This window comes from Zingiber officinale, chromosome 7B (assembly GCF_018446385.1).
Source record: "Zingiber officinale cultivar Zhangliang chromosome 7B, Zo_v1.1, whole genome shotgun sequence".
NCBI lineage: Eukaryota > Viridiplantae > Streptophyta > Magnoliopsida > Zingiberales > Zingiberaceae > Zingiber > Zingiber officinale.
Window position 1 is genome coordinate 115,108,042 of NC_055999.1, and position 15,640 is coordinate 115,123,681.

Below are 15,640 nucleotides of genomic sequence, written 5' to 3' on the forward strand. Positions count from 1 at the left end.
ATGATGGGCTCAGTCATTATAAAAAATTTACTCTACTTTAATTTTTGCCCCCGGAGCTATGATGCAATGACAGAGCATCTAGGTTGTCATCCAGACACCCACGGTTCGAATCCTGACGAATTTGTAGAAATTTTTCCTCTAAATGAGCTACGCAACTAAAGGATACTAGGCTCCTGAGCTACTCGCTGCAAGCACTTCCCAATTTATCCTGGTGACCGATGAAAAACTTTCTTCGATTCCTATTATCGCATGTTGTTATCAAACTTAGTTAATCATTTTTTTTTTCATATTATATTATAACAGTTACACAAAATATTTGTTAGAGTATCCTTTTGATTTTTTTTTTTTAATGGGCAATTTATATAATTTGATATGCCCTTTTAATTTTTGGCTATATTTTTATTTAGGTATCCAGATCAGATTGAATAGGTCATCAATTTGTAATATCAGGTGAATTTAAATGGTTAAAGTCTAAAAACAGCATCATTTAAATTTTACCTATTTAAAATTATAAAAACTTAGAATTTTAAAATCATAAATATATTAATTTCAGCTTGATTTAAATTTAAAAATAAATTATTTCATTTTATTTTTTATTGCAATTCAATTAATATATATTTATACTTATTTTAACTAATATTATATTCCAATTAGAAATATATTTTTAATCCCTATTTTTCACAATAGCACTTTTATAAACATAATTGAAATATAATCTCTTACAATAAATTGATTTTTTATTAGTCGGTTAAGTTATGCATCAATTAATTCTGATTAATTCTAAAATAGGGAATTTATATATTTATTAATCTTTAATTTCTAATTTCAAATATTTCAATATCTATTTTTTATTATTCCTTCATAAGTATATTAAAATTTAAATATTTTATTTCTTAAATATTTGTTTTATATCTATTTAAATAAACTGTTAATATAAAATTAATTAATTTTATTTATATGAACCAATTGTTAAAAATATTTTTAAAATGTTTGATGCCTACATGAGAAATAAATTAATTATATTTTTGAGAAAAAGTAACTAAAATTTAGATTTCCAGCCAGGTTTTAAATCTATTTTAAATTCAAAATTCTAATATATTCTTAAATTCTAAATATATCAACTCTAAATATATTTTCAAAAAATTATATATACGATATAATTTGATTTAAATTAGACCACTCAAAAACTTTCATTATCCAAAGTTATGTTAGAAAACATAATTTTGAATCACTTTCCATTTTATTTCTAATTTTCATGTCTTAACAATAGCTTATATTTTTCATGTAAAGAGCCTTAAACTCGTTGATAGTTAATTAAGGTTGGACTTAGAAAAAAAATTGATAAATCCAGTTAGTTAATCCTATGGTAATTAGTTTGGTTTCATAGGATTTTTCTATCGATCATCAAGGTAAATTAAGAAGCGCTTGCAACAAGTAGTCCAGAAGTCCAGCTGTCCAATATCATTTGATTGTACACCTCATTTGGAGGAAAAATTTCTATAAATGTACCATAATCAAGAATTAAACTGTGGATATTTGAGTGACATTCTAGACGTCTTGCCGTTGTACCTAGCCCCCGGGGGCTTGACAAAGGACGAGAAAGGTAGTGTGTTATGTTTTAATTGTTGTAATCTTGGATGTATTTCTGATAGATCAATCGTGCATTGAGCCTCTACCTAGAGTTTGTTGTCCAAAGAGTTTGGTCAAAAATTAAAAGGATACTTCACTTTTCTAAATGGTATCCCACTTTAATTTTTTATCAAAAGAATATTCCATCTCACCAGCAATCTATGTATAACTATCCAACTATTTGTTACAATGCGAATAGTAGGTGAACAAAGTTGAATCTGTATTGTAATAACTACAATTTTGCAACTGTTGTAATGTGAATATTTTTTAACATATTAAGTATGTGTTGTAACGTTTATCAACCCGTAACTATTACAATTATTGTAGCACTTGCTACAACGCACTCTGGTTCACTATTTGAGGGGAAAATATAGATAGGAGTTAATAATAAGAAACATATATATTAAAAGATAGTTAAATAATTACTAATGGAGTAGGATACTCTTGATAAAAAATTAAAATGAATGCGCCTTGATCATTCTAAAGCAATAAGGATAATCTTTTAACTTTTGGCTAAAAGTTTTAACATAGATTTCAGAGGGTGTTTGATTTTTTTTATTTTTTATTTTTTGAAGTATGAAAGGCTCAAACAAATGGAGATGACCTATGTACCACTCTCAGTCCCAAGTTGGGCCAAAATGTGTCAATCGAAATTTGATAGACATATGGTATTTGATCACCTTCGAGTTCAACCTTTGAGTTATCAAGCGAGTACTCAAGTTATGATATAGTGGATGGGTATTAAGTTGTTATTCAGATATTTATAATTAGATCCTCATTTACGATGTATTTATAGGAATTTTTTTCTAAATAGGACATGCAACCATAGAATATTAGACTTCTGGATTATTCATCATGAGTTCTTTTCAATTTATCCTGAGTTCTTTTCAATTTATCTTGACTGTTAGTAAAAATTTTCTATAGGATTAAATTGATTACCAGATTTAATATTATTTGATTCATTATCTTTTTGAACTATCGTGCAAAATCATACAACTTGACTGTGTCAAGTCAGCTATCACCACACTTGATCACATCGAGTCATAAATTCTACCATAGTCCAATCACGATTTAAGCATACATAATTCATATGTATACACGTATTTGAATACTCATTAAAAGTTGTGGACACTTCACATAAAAACCTATATATTTTTCCTATGTTAAGATCAGCAAAACACACCCTCACCAAAATTTTATGATTTTTAGAGCTTTCTAAATACATCCTCACCAAAGTTTTATGATTTTTAGAGTTTTCTAAATTTTATGAAGGGATCTTTAAACTTTCAATCAACTGAATAATGTATTCATTCGACTGGATCATTTCCAATGGACAAAATATTTTTAACCCTCTAGTAATTAGAAAACAAATATGATTAATCCGGTAACATTGAACCTAGGCGATTGATACGATTTCATAGAAATTTTTATCAGTCACCTAGATATATTAGAAAAATACATTTGGAAGTTTATCCTGACAGCCAATATTTTCAGGTCCGCTAATCAATTAAAGTTATTATTCATGCGAGCAAAATATTGTTCTCTCTTTTAATTAAATGAATATCTTTTTTAATCGTGTGTGAGGTTAATTGACTATTTACTTGGTCAAGTGTCATAATTATGTATAATTGCATACTCCAACTTGTCTCATAGACTAGAATTGCTAAGTTAGTTGATTGGAACCGAACACTCTATGTAAGGAGCCTGGGGTTCTAGTCAATCAATGTTTCATATCTCTTGTTTTGACTCACCTCTCATTGCATTTCTTACTCTCTAAAAATTTTTAGGCCCTCTAAAGCCTTAAAAAACTTTCTTGAACCTCCATGGGCACTAGCTAATAAATCTTTAGCCAAAATCTATTTCATTTGAATTTTTAAAATCTAATCTTAGATTGGGTTGTTGTTGATAATTTTCTTTTAGCTCCAATCATCATTTAATGCATTGATTGTTGAGGATCGGTAATGAGGACCAAAGTGGCAGAGGGGGCGATTAACGCCTTGGCCGGCAAACTAGAATCGAGCTTTCTCTTGCATGTTTTTGCAAGATCAAATAAAACTTATTAAACACAACGGAAATAAGATAAACTAAAATTAAGACAATATTAATACAAATCATTTAACATCGTTCGAGTCTACAGGTCCAATTCTACTAGCTATTGACACATAAGATGAGTCACCCCTTGAAAATCTCACTAGTCCTTAACAAAGGTAGAGAAACATTTCATTCCGATCACTTACCCTCTGTTTGGATGGGGTGAGGTAAAGTTCATTAATGAAAGGGGATGGAAGGGGAAGGGAGGGAAAGTAATATATTTATCTTGTCCTTGTTTGGAAGGGAGGGAAAGTTCAAAGGGATGAAAATGAAGGTTAAATATATAAATTTACAAAAATATCCTCTTATTTTTTTAATAAATCTGCATGTGAAAATATAAATAAAGATAAAATTGGGATAATTTTTCCTTACCCTTCCTTACACCCTAATTTGGGGTGTAAGGAATTTCGCTGATTCCCGAGCATGCAAGGGGAAGCTTTACCCTTCTCTCCCCTTCCCCTTCATGGCTCACTCTTTCCCAAACAAGTGTAAAAATTTTTTTTACCCATGTTTACCTTTCCCTCCCCTTTACTCACCTCCTCCCAAACAGAGGGTTAGAGGTCTAAACCTTAAGCCCAAAAAATAAAAGATTATAAAAGCAATAAAAAAATTGAGTTGTGGAATTACTGTAGAATTATAGCTTAATAGTTAGTGAAGTTCTCCTTGCCCCTCTATGTATAATCTTCCAATAGAGTTTAGATAAGCTTCATCAACTATTTTTATTTAATTTCAATTGACTCAAATCCTCTTAGTCGATTGAAACGTTGTTCTTAGGATCGTGTTTGCTAACTATGGTATTTAGTCAAATCAATTCCACTTCAATTGATTTCATACATGTTAATTGATTGAACCGGTAAGATCCACTCAATTAGTTGATGAGTTGACTCATTAATTAACTCAAACCTATTCAATTAAATAAATCTCTTTCAGCGACTCAACTCATACTCAAACAAAAATCGTGATTATCGATGAAAAATTCCGTCGATGTAATTGCTTAGTAAAAGAATTAAAATGGGAAATTAATTATTACGAATTTAAATTTCCTCATGTATCGATAGAATAAATTTCCGTAGTAACTTTTACTAATCAAAACTTTGTGTTGGTTGGTATTCACTAAAAGGGTTTGCCAATGGAAACAAAAAAAATATTATTTCTATTGTACATCGTGACATAAATACTCTTTTCGTCAACGAACCCTTTTAATAAATACCGACTTAAATTTGTCAGTAAACAATATAATTTTTTGATAGAAATAGAGTTGAACAAAACCTTTGTATTCTTGAACAAAGCATCTTAAGTTGACTACCCGATCAATTAGTAAATTCAATGAAACTGAATTTAACTATAATATAGAAATACTCTATGTCTTAGTCGAATTTACATTTATTAGGATTTAATTAAAGTTCTACATTAAAAAGATTATGTTAAAAAGATTATAAATTTAAAAAGATATAGGATATTTTCATTGACATGAGACCTTTTAGAGAATATTCAATGACAAAATTATAAGGACTTAGGTCCAAAGTGGACAATATTATGTCATTATGGAGATATGTGAACATCCTTTGGGCACAACAAATAATATCAAAGTCATAGTTCAAACTAGATATCATGTGCGGTGACCTTGAACGAAGTTGAGGGTAGGCTCGGAGTAAGTCGGGTTGACCAAATACTTTCGAGGAGGCCCCGGAGCAGGTCAGGATAACTAGATACTCATAGGGAGGTCCAGAATATGTTAGGGTAACCAGATGTTCGAGGAGAGGTCCAGAGCAGGTCATGGTGACTAGATGCTTGTGGGAAGACCCAGAGCAGATCATGGTGACCGGATGCTTGCGGGAAAACCCGAAGTAGGTCAAGAGTGATCGGACGCAGATGCTTACAGGGAGGCCCAGAATAGGGCAAGGTGATCAAATGCTCGCGGGGGGTCAGATCATGAGAGTAATGATGGTCCTTCGTTTTGAGAGGAGAATTGTTGGCATTCTATCAAAGTCCCACATTGGAAAGATTTGGAAAAGATCATGAGTTTAAAAAGATGTAGGATATCTCTATTAATATGAGACCTTTTAGGGAGAGCCTAAGAGCAAAGTATGATAATTTAGATCCTTTTTACATTTTCTTATAGATTTTAGTTTGTCATATTTGTATATCATCTACACTTAACGATCCTGTCCGAAAAGCGGGAAAGTAGAAAGCTAAGGATGTGGTGGCTTCGTTGATGGGCTGTCGACCTCGCTCCGCTCTGCAAAACAAGTAACGTCAGTGCCGAGCCAGGGAAGGGGTCTCCGACGTTGGCCCTCGGATGCTCAAGTCAGTCACTAGGAGTGTAGAAAGAAAGCGGAGCAACAGTAACGTAAGCGGAAATAGTGAATAACACGTACCTCCGCGGGTGATGAACCCCTCTTTATATAGAGCCCTGGTAGGCGACGTGTAAGCTTCTCGAGACAGGGACACGTTCTTCAATATGTCCTATGAAGAGACCTGTCAGGAAAGTACCTTTGACATCATACCTTAATAGGGCATGCATATCCTCGACAAGACAGTAGAAGCTTCTGCCGTACGATCCGCTTGTCGACCATGCCTCGTGTCAACGGCACTATCTCCCAGAAGGATATCGAGTGATACAACCACAGTCCTGCTGCTTCGCCAAGCGGGGTAGCCGCTCAGCCGGGACTCCCCTCCGTTGATGGTCAGGTCATGTTGTTTAGCCGAGCGGGGTAGCCGCTCGGCCGGGACCCCTCCGCTCTGTCTGAGTCGCTCTTCCCTGCGATGATTGTGTAGTAGCGTGACCTCCACGTTCGGACAAACACTGCGGTCTTCTTGGTGTTCTGTTGCTCCATATTGAGCGTCTGATTATCTGGTCATATTATCCTGAGCTGGACAGGTGGTCTGCTGGGACACGTCTCGTGCCAGTTGTGTATTGATTCTCCCGATCGGCCGTTGCAATTGTCCTCTGTTCGGCTCTTTGACACCCTAGTGTTGACCACCTTGAATTTGACTTCGACTTCTACTTTGACAATTGACCCCGTGCCAGGTGGACTTCTCTATATCACCGCATTACTTAATATGTAATTATGATATGTACTTGATACTCTATTAGGTTATTTGTTAGTTCATTGACACCTATTTTATTCTTGTTCGGGTTAAAGGGGGAGAAGTGGTCTAAGCTAACCTCCCGTTAATATATTGGCATGTTTATATCCTTAATACGTTAATGTTTGTCTATGAGTACATGCTAATATTTAATTTGTGTGATACTTTGATAAACTATATTGGTACTTGTTGTATATGAAATTTTGTTACGATATTATGTTTTTTATATCATGTTTATTGATATGTGGTTTTATGTAAAGCTAGTAACTCTTATTTCTAAAGTCGACAGTCCTAGATGCATTAGAACGAGAGGACAAAGGGCAAGTAGTTCAAATTGAATAAAATTAAGGGTTGGAGATTAAACACATCAAAAATACAGATTAAACATACACTTTGTGAAACACTTCTTAATAAAATAAGCTACATTTGCTTAGAGAAATCAAGCCAATATAATAAGAAAAGTATAAAGCATTAGGCAATTCAGGGGGCGTTTAGTTCTTTCCTAAAAATAGGAATCGGAATAAGAATCATTATATTGTAGAATAAGAATGAGTATGAGCATGAATATCACTCTTAAAAGTAATATTTTGTTAGTTGCATATTTTCTATCGGAATAAATCAAAATTTTCCTTTTTACCCTTAAAGGAAAATAAGAGAAAAAATTAGATGTGAGAGAAAGATGAATGTGAGAGAAAAATATGATGAAAGAGAATGATGAGGGAGAAAGTCTGATGAGAGAGAAAGTGTAATGAGAAAGAAAGTGTGAGGTGAGAGAGTGTGATGAGAGCGAAAGTGTGATAAGAAAAAAAAGAGAAAAGATAGTGTGATGGGAGAGATTGAGGAGAGAGAAAGTATGATGAGAGAAAAAGAAGGAAGAGAGTGCGATGGAAGAGATTAAGGAGAGAGAAAGTATGATGAGAGAGAAAATGTAATGAGAAAAAAAAGGAAAGAGAATGTGATAGGAGAGATTAAGGAGAGAAAAAGTGTGTGATAAGATGATGAAAGAGAAAATATGATGAGAGAGAACAAGGAGAGAGAAGTGATATGGAAGAAAAAATAAATAAATATATTTTGATATTTGGTATTAAGGGAGAAAATTTTAATTTTAGGTCAAGGATATTTTTGGAATAAAGGAATATTTTGATTGATGAAAATAGGATAATGACTCATTGAAAGGGAGGTACATGAGAATGAGTTATTACCCAATTTCAAGGATTCATTCCCTTATTTGTATTCCTATTCCTATAATCCAAACATTAACAATGATAATTTAGATCCTTTTTACATTTTCTATCTACACTTAATATTCCCCTAAACCAAATGCTCCCTCAATGTTGGTCCACAATTTGCCTCTTAATCAATTCTAGACTTTCTTTGGATTATTGATAGAGAAAAAGTGAAAAATTTCACTTCTTACACCAAAAATCAAAAGTCGTTTTCCAAATCAGGCAGAACAAACTTTCTTTCTCTTCTTCCTCAAACCCGTGGCCTCAAGCTCGCTAATACCGTTATCTTGCAACGGCTGCAAGCAACCTCAGGAATTATTTTCCGTCTCGAATTCCTTTCCTTCTCCTTAGAATTTTTTTCACCTTAAATTCCTTTCATTCCTCAATCCACATACCTTGCATTAGACAGAGCATAAAGATTAATCCCAACATCACTATTATTTTCCTTCAATCTGAAGTTTCTTTTTTCCTTTTTTACTACAATCTATAGAATACCTTTCCAGTACAGATGCCGTTTTGACAATATTGGTCCTCCCTGCTGTTGACTTATCTACAATATATATCATCATATTAATCTTCATCCTCAGCAGTGAAGACCCAAAATGCTTTTTTTTTTTTTTGACTTGAGGAGTAAAGAAACGAGAGGAGAAATCGCTGAGTTTTGAGGGCACTTTGGACGAATCCAGAATTTGGTGGCATCAGCAAACTTTATTTTAACAATTTGAGGACGGTGCCGCATCTTACCTCCTGCTTTCCTTTTGCTTTCTGTCCACGACCAACCTTTTTTTATCTTTCTAAAATTCCCAGCGCATGTCTATCTTTCAAGCCATGTTGCAAAACACTGAGCATCTCATAAAGTCCCAGATCAGTATCACTAATCCATCACAGATTACACCAAATCTTACCTTGCCAATGGGTTTGCACTCTTTATCTCCTTTGCTGCAATGGATTAGCAGGAAAGTGAGTTTGGCAAAGTGTTGTGTCATTCTTCTTCCTCGTGAAGGTTCAGCTTCAGTGAATTATGAAGAGATAATAAACAGCAGCTCCTTCTTCCTCTACAAGGTTCCTTTTGTTTCATAAAAGGCTTGTCTCCAACCAAGCAGTGTGGTTTTCCCTAACATGAACAGCTTCATTCCGAGCAGTGTGCTAGAGGCAGCTCCTTGAACTCACAGGCATCCCCATCCTCTCGAGTGCCCTGACTCAGGTTTGACGATGATCTGAATTTTCAAATTTCTCTAAAAGCATACGACAACGACGAGATGATCTTTGTCTTCTCTTCTCCTCATTTCAGTAGAAATAAAATTAAGCAGAGTTCTGTAGGCGCTGCCATCTCCTTGTAAGTTTGTGTGGCTAACTTGAGGAGCAAGCTTGGAATCTGATGTCTTGGCACACGGTTTCCCTTCCTAAGCCCATAAAGCTGATAGCTTCTATCGAGAACACTTGTGTTCCTTCTCCTCAAAATATGCCTTTCTTGCATTAGTTTGCTCAGAGTTTTTTCCAATTTGTTTTTCAGATGTATCGGAAACTGATTCTGAACCGTATAGCTTTTGTCAAACATCGATGGCTTTTCTGTATTGAGTCTGGGTTCGACTCTGGCCTGAAAAATTCTTAGGGAGGTTTGCAGAAGATGGGATGTTCTACCTCAAAGTTGGAGAATGAGGATGCCGTTCGCCTTTGCCATGACAGGAAGAATTTCATCAAACAAGCTATCGAGCAGAGAAACCAGCTTGCATATGTGCACGTAGCGTATATACGATCTCTGAAGGGAGTTGCTGTTGCTCTGTGTCGTTATGTTGATGACGATGAGCTTCAGTTCTTCTTGGCTTCTTTCACGACAGCGCCAATGCCACCGCAATCTGTAAGAGAAGTACACCCGGATATCGCCATGATTCCAAGGAAATTATTTGCACCACAAGAGAACCACTCTCGAAGAAACACTTTTTCTGCAGTGCATTACATGAAAGCAGGGTGGAGTCCATCAATTTCTGTCGAGGAATGGCCCGAGCCAGTGGAAACTGTGAGACCTGAGTATAATTATTCTACAGGTCATTCTGGTTTTGATGGCTATGCTCCTGCAGGGGCTGCAACCATGGGATCATCATACTCCTCTCCATACGCAAGACCCAGATACCCACCTGCATCGCCTCAGGCTTCACAGATGGACTTCTTTTGGAACCCTTTCTCATCTCTGAATTCATATGGATATCCCTACGGAAACAATTCAGAAGATGTCTTGCTTGATGAGGATTCTGATCAGCTAAGGAAAGTTCGACAGCAAGAAGGGATACCTGAACTGGAAGAAGAGGACGATGATGAGGATCATGAGGAGATTCGGAATGTATCAATTAAATCAGAGATTCCTAGAATTTATTCGAAGCGTATTGCCAAGACGGTTGCCGGTGGAGGAGCAGCAGGAACCGACGGGAAGAAAGATAATGTGAATGAGACAAAGGAACTGAGATCGCAAGGTGTGCAGACTACTGAAGTGTCAGAAACTAGCAATGCAGTGGAACTTGAGGTCAACAATGATCAAGGAATTAGTGGAAATAGAAATGGCCCGCAAGAAACTCCTGGTTTCACTGTGTATGTGAACAGAAGACCAATAAGCATGGGAGAGGTCATGAAGGATGTGGAAGCTCAATTCACCAGAATTTGTAATTTTGCTGATGAGCTCTCTGTGATTCTGGAAGTTAGCACAGCTCAACCATCTTCTTCCCCATTTGGATGTAATAATGTTAACTCTATTATTTCTATCTATGATTTCCTTTTATTGATTGTTTCTCCAAGCTCTGGGATCTGGAGCATTACCTCAAACTGAATTCTAAGTTCCAACTTCTGGTACAGCTTTTAGAATGTTGAACCCAGCTGCTTTGCTTCGTTCAACATCTTCGCGCTCATCTTCGTTTAGGTTCCTTCAAGCTTCTTCCAGTTCAATAAATGACGACCAAGAAAGTAGCAGCAATGGAATAGAGGAATCATGCATTGCACCTGGAAGCCACAAGTCAACATTAGACCGACTACATCAATGGGAGAAGAAGCTATATGAGGAAGTGAAGGTATTTCAATAGTTTGCAGATATGATTCCTTATTACCAACAGAAATCTGTTCACTCTTGTTACATGATGTTTGTGTTGGTTAGTGCGCAGAACGCATACGAATTGAATATGAAAAGAAGTGCAGACAACTAAGGATTCATGATGTCCATGGGGAAGAACCTTTTGTTGTTGATAAAACTAGAGCAGCAATCAGAGATCTCCGAACTCAACTTAGAGTCTCCATAAGTTCTGTTGAATACATATCAAAGAGAATTGAGGTATTACGGGACCAGGATTTGCACCCACTGGTGATGGAACTGATCCGCGGGTAAGTTACAAACAACTTTAAGTTTTTCTCATGATTTGAGTATACTACACAGACTGAACACATCCAAATAACAAAAGAACACACTATCTAGTCCATTGTGATTTATGAATGAGAAAATACACTGGAAGCATTAGATGTTGATGAACTTGAAGTGCTAAACTAAGAACCACTGAAGAATTCTAGGTACCTAATTACAGAACAGACAAAACCAGAACAGGGTTTCTTCTTTGAGATGAAAAAGAAATGAGAAGAAAAGCAGCTTATATTATATGATGCTAGAGATAGCATGAAACTGATATACAATCTTTAACTGGTTTGGTTGCTGTAGGAACTATAGCTGTATTAAATGATAACTTAGAAAGATATTGGATTGTATTGTCAAGATATTGAACCATAAAGCGTGTTCTATAATTTGAAAACCAGGTTGCTTGGAGCATTATACCTAGGAGGAGGCCAATATAGATAATTTCATTTAGATCACAATTAAGAAATACATTTTGAGATACATTTGACATACCTCCTAGTTCCAATTGTAGCTACAACAAACAAGTATGAATAATGTCATTGATTAAGTTCTTAAGGCTTCAAGATCTTCTATCACTGCATTAAGCTATTCTGCACCTTCTATAGCTTTTTGAAGTAGGAATAAAAACTAAGCATGGAAATAAAGAAAATCTGGAGACCTAATTATATGATTGGATCTACAAAGAGATGGTGGCTATTGTAAAATGAACAAAGATGTCAATCTCTAGTGTTAGGAAAAGAGGATTGATGATAACAAGGTTATCATATGTAGATAAATTGGTAGTAAAAGAAAAATAAGGTATATCTTAAAAGAAAACAACATGTCTAGAAATTTTCATCCATCCTACTTTCCAATCATAGAAGCGATAGTCTTTCTATGTCCCAGAGTGCCAAGTAATATACATTTAATTGATTTAGCTTCAAGTTTTATGTGTTATGGACTAGGGAGCACAATATAAGTACATAATTTAAAAGAGAAACATACAACTTTTGTAGTAGAGCAATATTGTCTAATACTTGGGTAAAAATTTGATTAATCAAATAATTTGTTGTCATCATACTTTTACCTAATGTAGATAAACTTACCCTATAAGCTTAAATACGGGAAACAATAACTAGCAAGACTATATTAACCCATATCTAGGATGGAAAATACCAGCCATAGCCAACCTGGACCATCACAATACCAAAACCCAAGTCTTGATATTAGTTGTCTTCTAAGCTCCTTCTAGAGCCTATAAATAGAACTCCAAGGCACCACATGAGGAGCATGCAGACTAAGCTCACCAAGAGTAGTCCCCCTACTCTATCTTGAACCCCCAAAATTCTGCTTCTCAGGCCCTATAATCCTCCCCCTCAAATGGATAACCAACTAACCCTACGCAGCTCAACTGAACTCATTCCAAAGGGGTCCACTTCGCCAAAGCTCCTCACAGTTCTGGTGAAGTCAACTCATCTCCTGACATCTCAGTGGACCTACACCGCAACTCGATTGAACTCAAATATTTTCTCTAACTAAATGATGTAGTATTGATAGGCCACCATATCTGTTGAAATCTGATCACAACACTATCCCAAAAAATGCTTGGCAATTTGGCATCAACATGCAAGGCACATACAATTTCCAAGAGATATGGATGATCTCTCTTGGCAAAACCAATTTATTGTGGTTGATATAGACAGCATAATTCCTTTATTAAAAAGAAAATTGGTAAACTGCTTTGACATACATTCCCCTTTAGGGTCACTTTGTAGAGTCTTTATCTTGCTTCCAAACTGAGTTCCAATCGTTGAATATAAAAAAGGGAAGCCTGGTTAAGGGTGTGGTGGAGAGCACCTCTGCTTTCTTCCTTGCCTCGCACATCAGCAATCTCACCCTCATCTATAAGCAACCAGTTAAGGGTGTGGTGGAGAGAAATGGCTGATGAAGTCAAGCAAGACAGTAATGAAGGGCAAGTTTAGTACAAATTCACAGCCAAAAATGCCCTCTGCTAGACTGAATGCAGATAGATTGGAAGATCACAAGATGACTGAAAGAGGAAGCTGATTCTTCTCTACCGCTCCAAAAAGAAAATAATCACCAATAACAAGTGTATCTTGCAGATCCAGCACTAGACGTTGAAGGAATTCTGCACGCAAGGATGAAATTGAGATATATGCATTAAGATACCTGATTCATCGACAGAGTAAAATGGCAATGGGTCTATGCTTTGATGCCATGATAATTTTAAAAGGGCATAAATAGAATCAAGAAAAGGTTGTTTTGCATCCCTAGAAGCATGCACATATAGAAGTACAATGAGTATGAATGAGTTGACTTAAATGGTTGCTCGTCTTCTATAGGGTGTGGAGTAGCTGTCACTATTTCAGTCACCCTAGAAGTCTACTATATGGTGGCTACCCAATGTAAGGGTTCTCACCAAATAGGAATCCTTTATTTGGACTTGACATCAGGTGTCTCTACACGACACTGGATAAGAGATAACTTCAAGCAGAAAGCTACAAATTAAACCCCTCCTAGTACCATTACAAGGGTTCAAAATTCTACACATACTCGTTTACCATTATAGTAAGCAATTGTTAGGCCAAAAGGAACTTTAAACTGTTCTTCAGTGTATCTAGAGGTACTTAACACAAACTACATAAGGCACATCATCAACAGATTAGAAAAATCTTTTGATGAACTTAATACACTTCAGCTTGACAGATAAAATAGATAAAAAAAATTGGTTCCATGGCAAATTTAAAAGGAACCTCATTTTTTCATGATGAAGGCAAGAAATCTGCACAAATTGGAATCTTATTGATATCGCCTGCAAGTTTTCTTTGCTAAAGGAAAAAAATGAACAGTCAGCTAGTTTAGTTTGTGTAGCACCTTTTTTTCATTACCATTTTTCCTAAACCAATCAGCTGGAGCTTGATTCTTAGCTTGGACTGCCATATTGACAATGGTTCATTCCTATTTCTTAGTCAATGCAGCTCTTCAAGGTGGATATTTATTTATTTATTTATTTACTTTTTTAATCCGCTTCTAGCTTATATAATTCCATAGCCACAAGATTAGCAGATCAGTAACATATGCAGTAGATCAAGAACATGCAATCATTTCTTCAGCAAAATGAGAAAAAAAATAGTGTATGAATACTCAGTTGTGATACGTTACCATCTGCTATAAATTAAGCAATAGAAAGTATGCAAATACAAGCTGATAAGATGGATTATAACTTTTCTTATTATTTTTGTTGATAAGAAGAAACTTTCATGATCATATCTTTTGTATTCGATCAGATAAAAACTTGCAAATATTGAAATAATTATTTTAGTGCTCACTGTTGTTCTACAAACGGTGATAAGATCTCCTGGTCACATTGTTGGTGTAGGTTAGCACGCATGTGGAGGACCATGGCCGAATGCCACCGGATACAAAAGCGCACAATTGACGAGGCCAAGCTCCTCCTCTTCTCTCCCTCCGCCACCGCCGGCGTCCCCGCCCGGGTGCTTCCAGGACCCTCCCGCTCCGCCGCGTCTCTTGAGGCAGAACTCCGGAATTGGGCCTCTCGCTTATCGGCCTGGGTACAGGCCCAGCGTTGCTACGCCCGCGCCCTCGCCGGTTGGATCCGTCGCTGCGCCCCTCCCGCCCGCGACGCCACGGCCCCCACCCCCAGCCGCTCCGGCGCCAGCGGAGCAGCACCTCCGGTGTACATCGCCTGCGTCCGGTGGTCCCGGATGCTGGATTCGGTGAGCGAGGCGGCGGCCATCGAGGGGGTGGAGATGTTCGCGGCGGGAGTGGCTTCGGTGGCGGCGTCGTTGGCGGCGGGGCAGGGTAAGGAGGGGAAGTCGGATATGATGGATCCGGAGGCGGCTGTGGCGGCGGCGGCAGAGCTAGGAGCGAAGGTGGTGTGCGCGGGGCTGGCGGTGGCAGTGGGGGCGGTGGCGGAGTTGGCCGCCAACTCGGCGGAGGGATACGAAGAATTAGTGAAGACGCTCGACTTGAGGGTTAACTAGCACAGCTCTATTTTATTTTATTTTTTAAAAATCAATTTAATGAATAACTTTCTATTTAAATATAAATAAATCCATACATATATACTTTTAATTTTATGATAAATTTGTCAAATATAATCATTTCAGAAAAAAAAAATTAAAAGGTACTTATTTTTATTATTATATAATAAAAGGAGAAAAAAATACATAAACAACTCATATAAAAGTGAATA

At 36.4% G+C, this 15,640-nt stretch overlaps 1 protein-coding gene and 1 long non-coding RNA gene across 3 annotated transcripts; one reads left to right on the plus strand and one right to left on the minus strand.

The window, feature by feature from the left end:
- Positions 1-8,405: 8,405 nt before the first annotated feature.
- LOC122007036 lies at positions 8,406-14,889 on the minus strand. 2 transcript variants are annotated; one of them, XR_006118830.1, is made up of 3 exons: positions 14,754-14,889; positions 8,532-11,024; positions 8,406-8,431 (listed from the first exon to the last, which is right to left on the minus strand). It is a non-coding gene; the product is annotated as an uncharacterized LOC122007036 (long non-coding RNA). The 2 variants fall into 2 exon arrangements; XR_006118829.1 differs by having other exon boundaries at positions 8,406-11,024.
- Positions 9,664-15,524, plus strand: LOC122007034 (protein ROLLING AND ERECT LEAF 2-like). Its single transcript, XM_042562796.1, has 4 exons — positions 9,664-10,762; positions 10,881-11,092; positions 11,176-11,399; positions 14,804-15,524. The coding sequence occupies exons 1-4, from the start codon at positions 9,664-9,666 to the stop codon at positions 15,426-15,428; spliced, it is 2,160 nt and encodes a 719-aa protein (XP_042418730.1). The 3' UTR covers positions 15,429-15,524.
- The last annotated feature ends 116 nt before the right edge of the window (positions 15,525-15,640 follow it).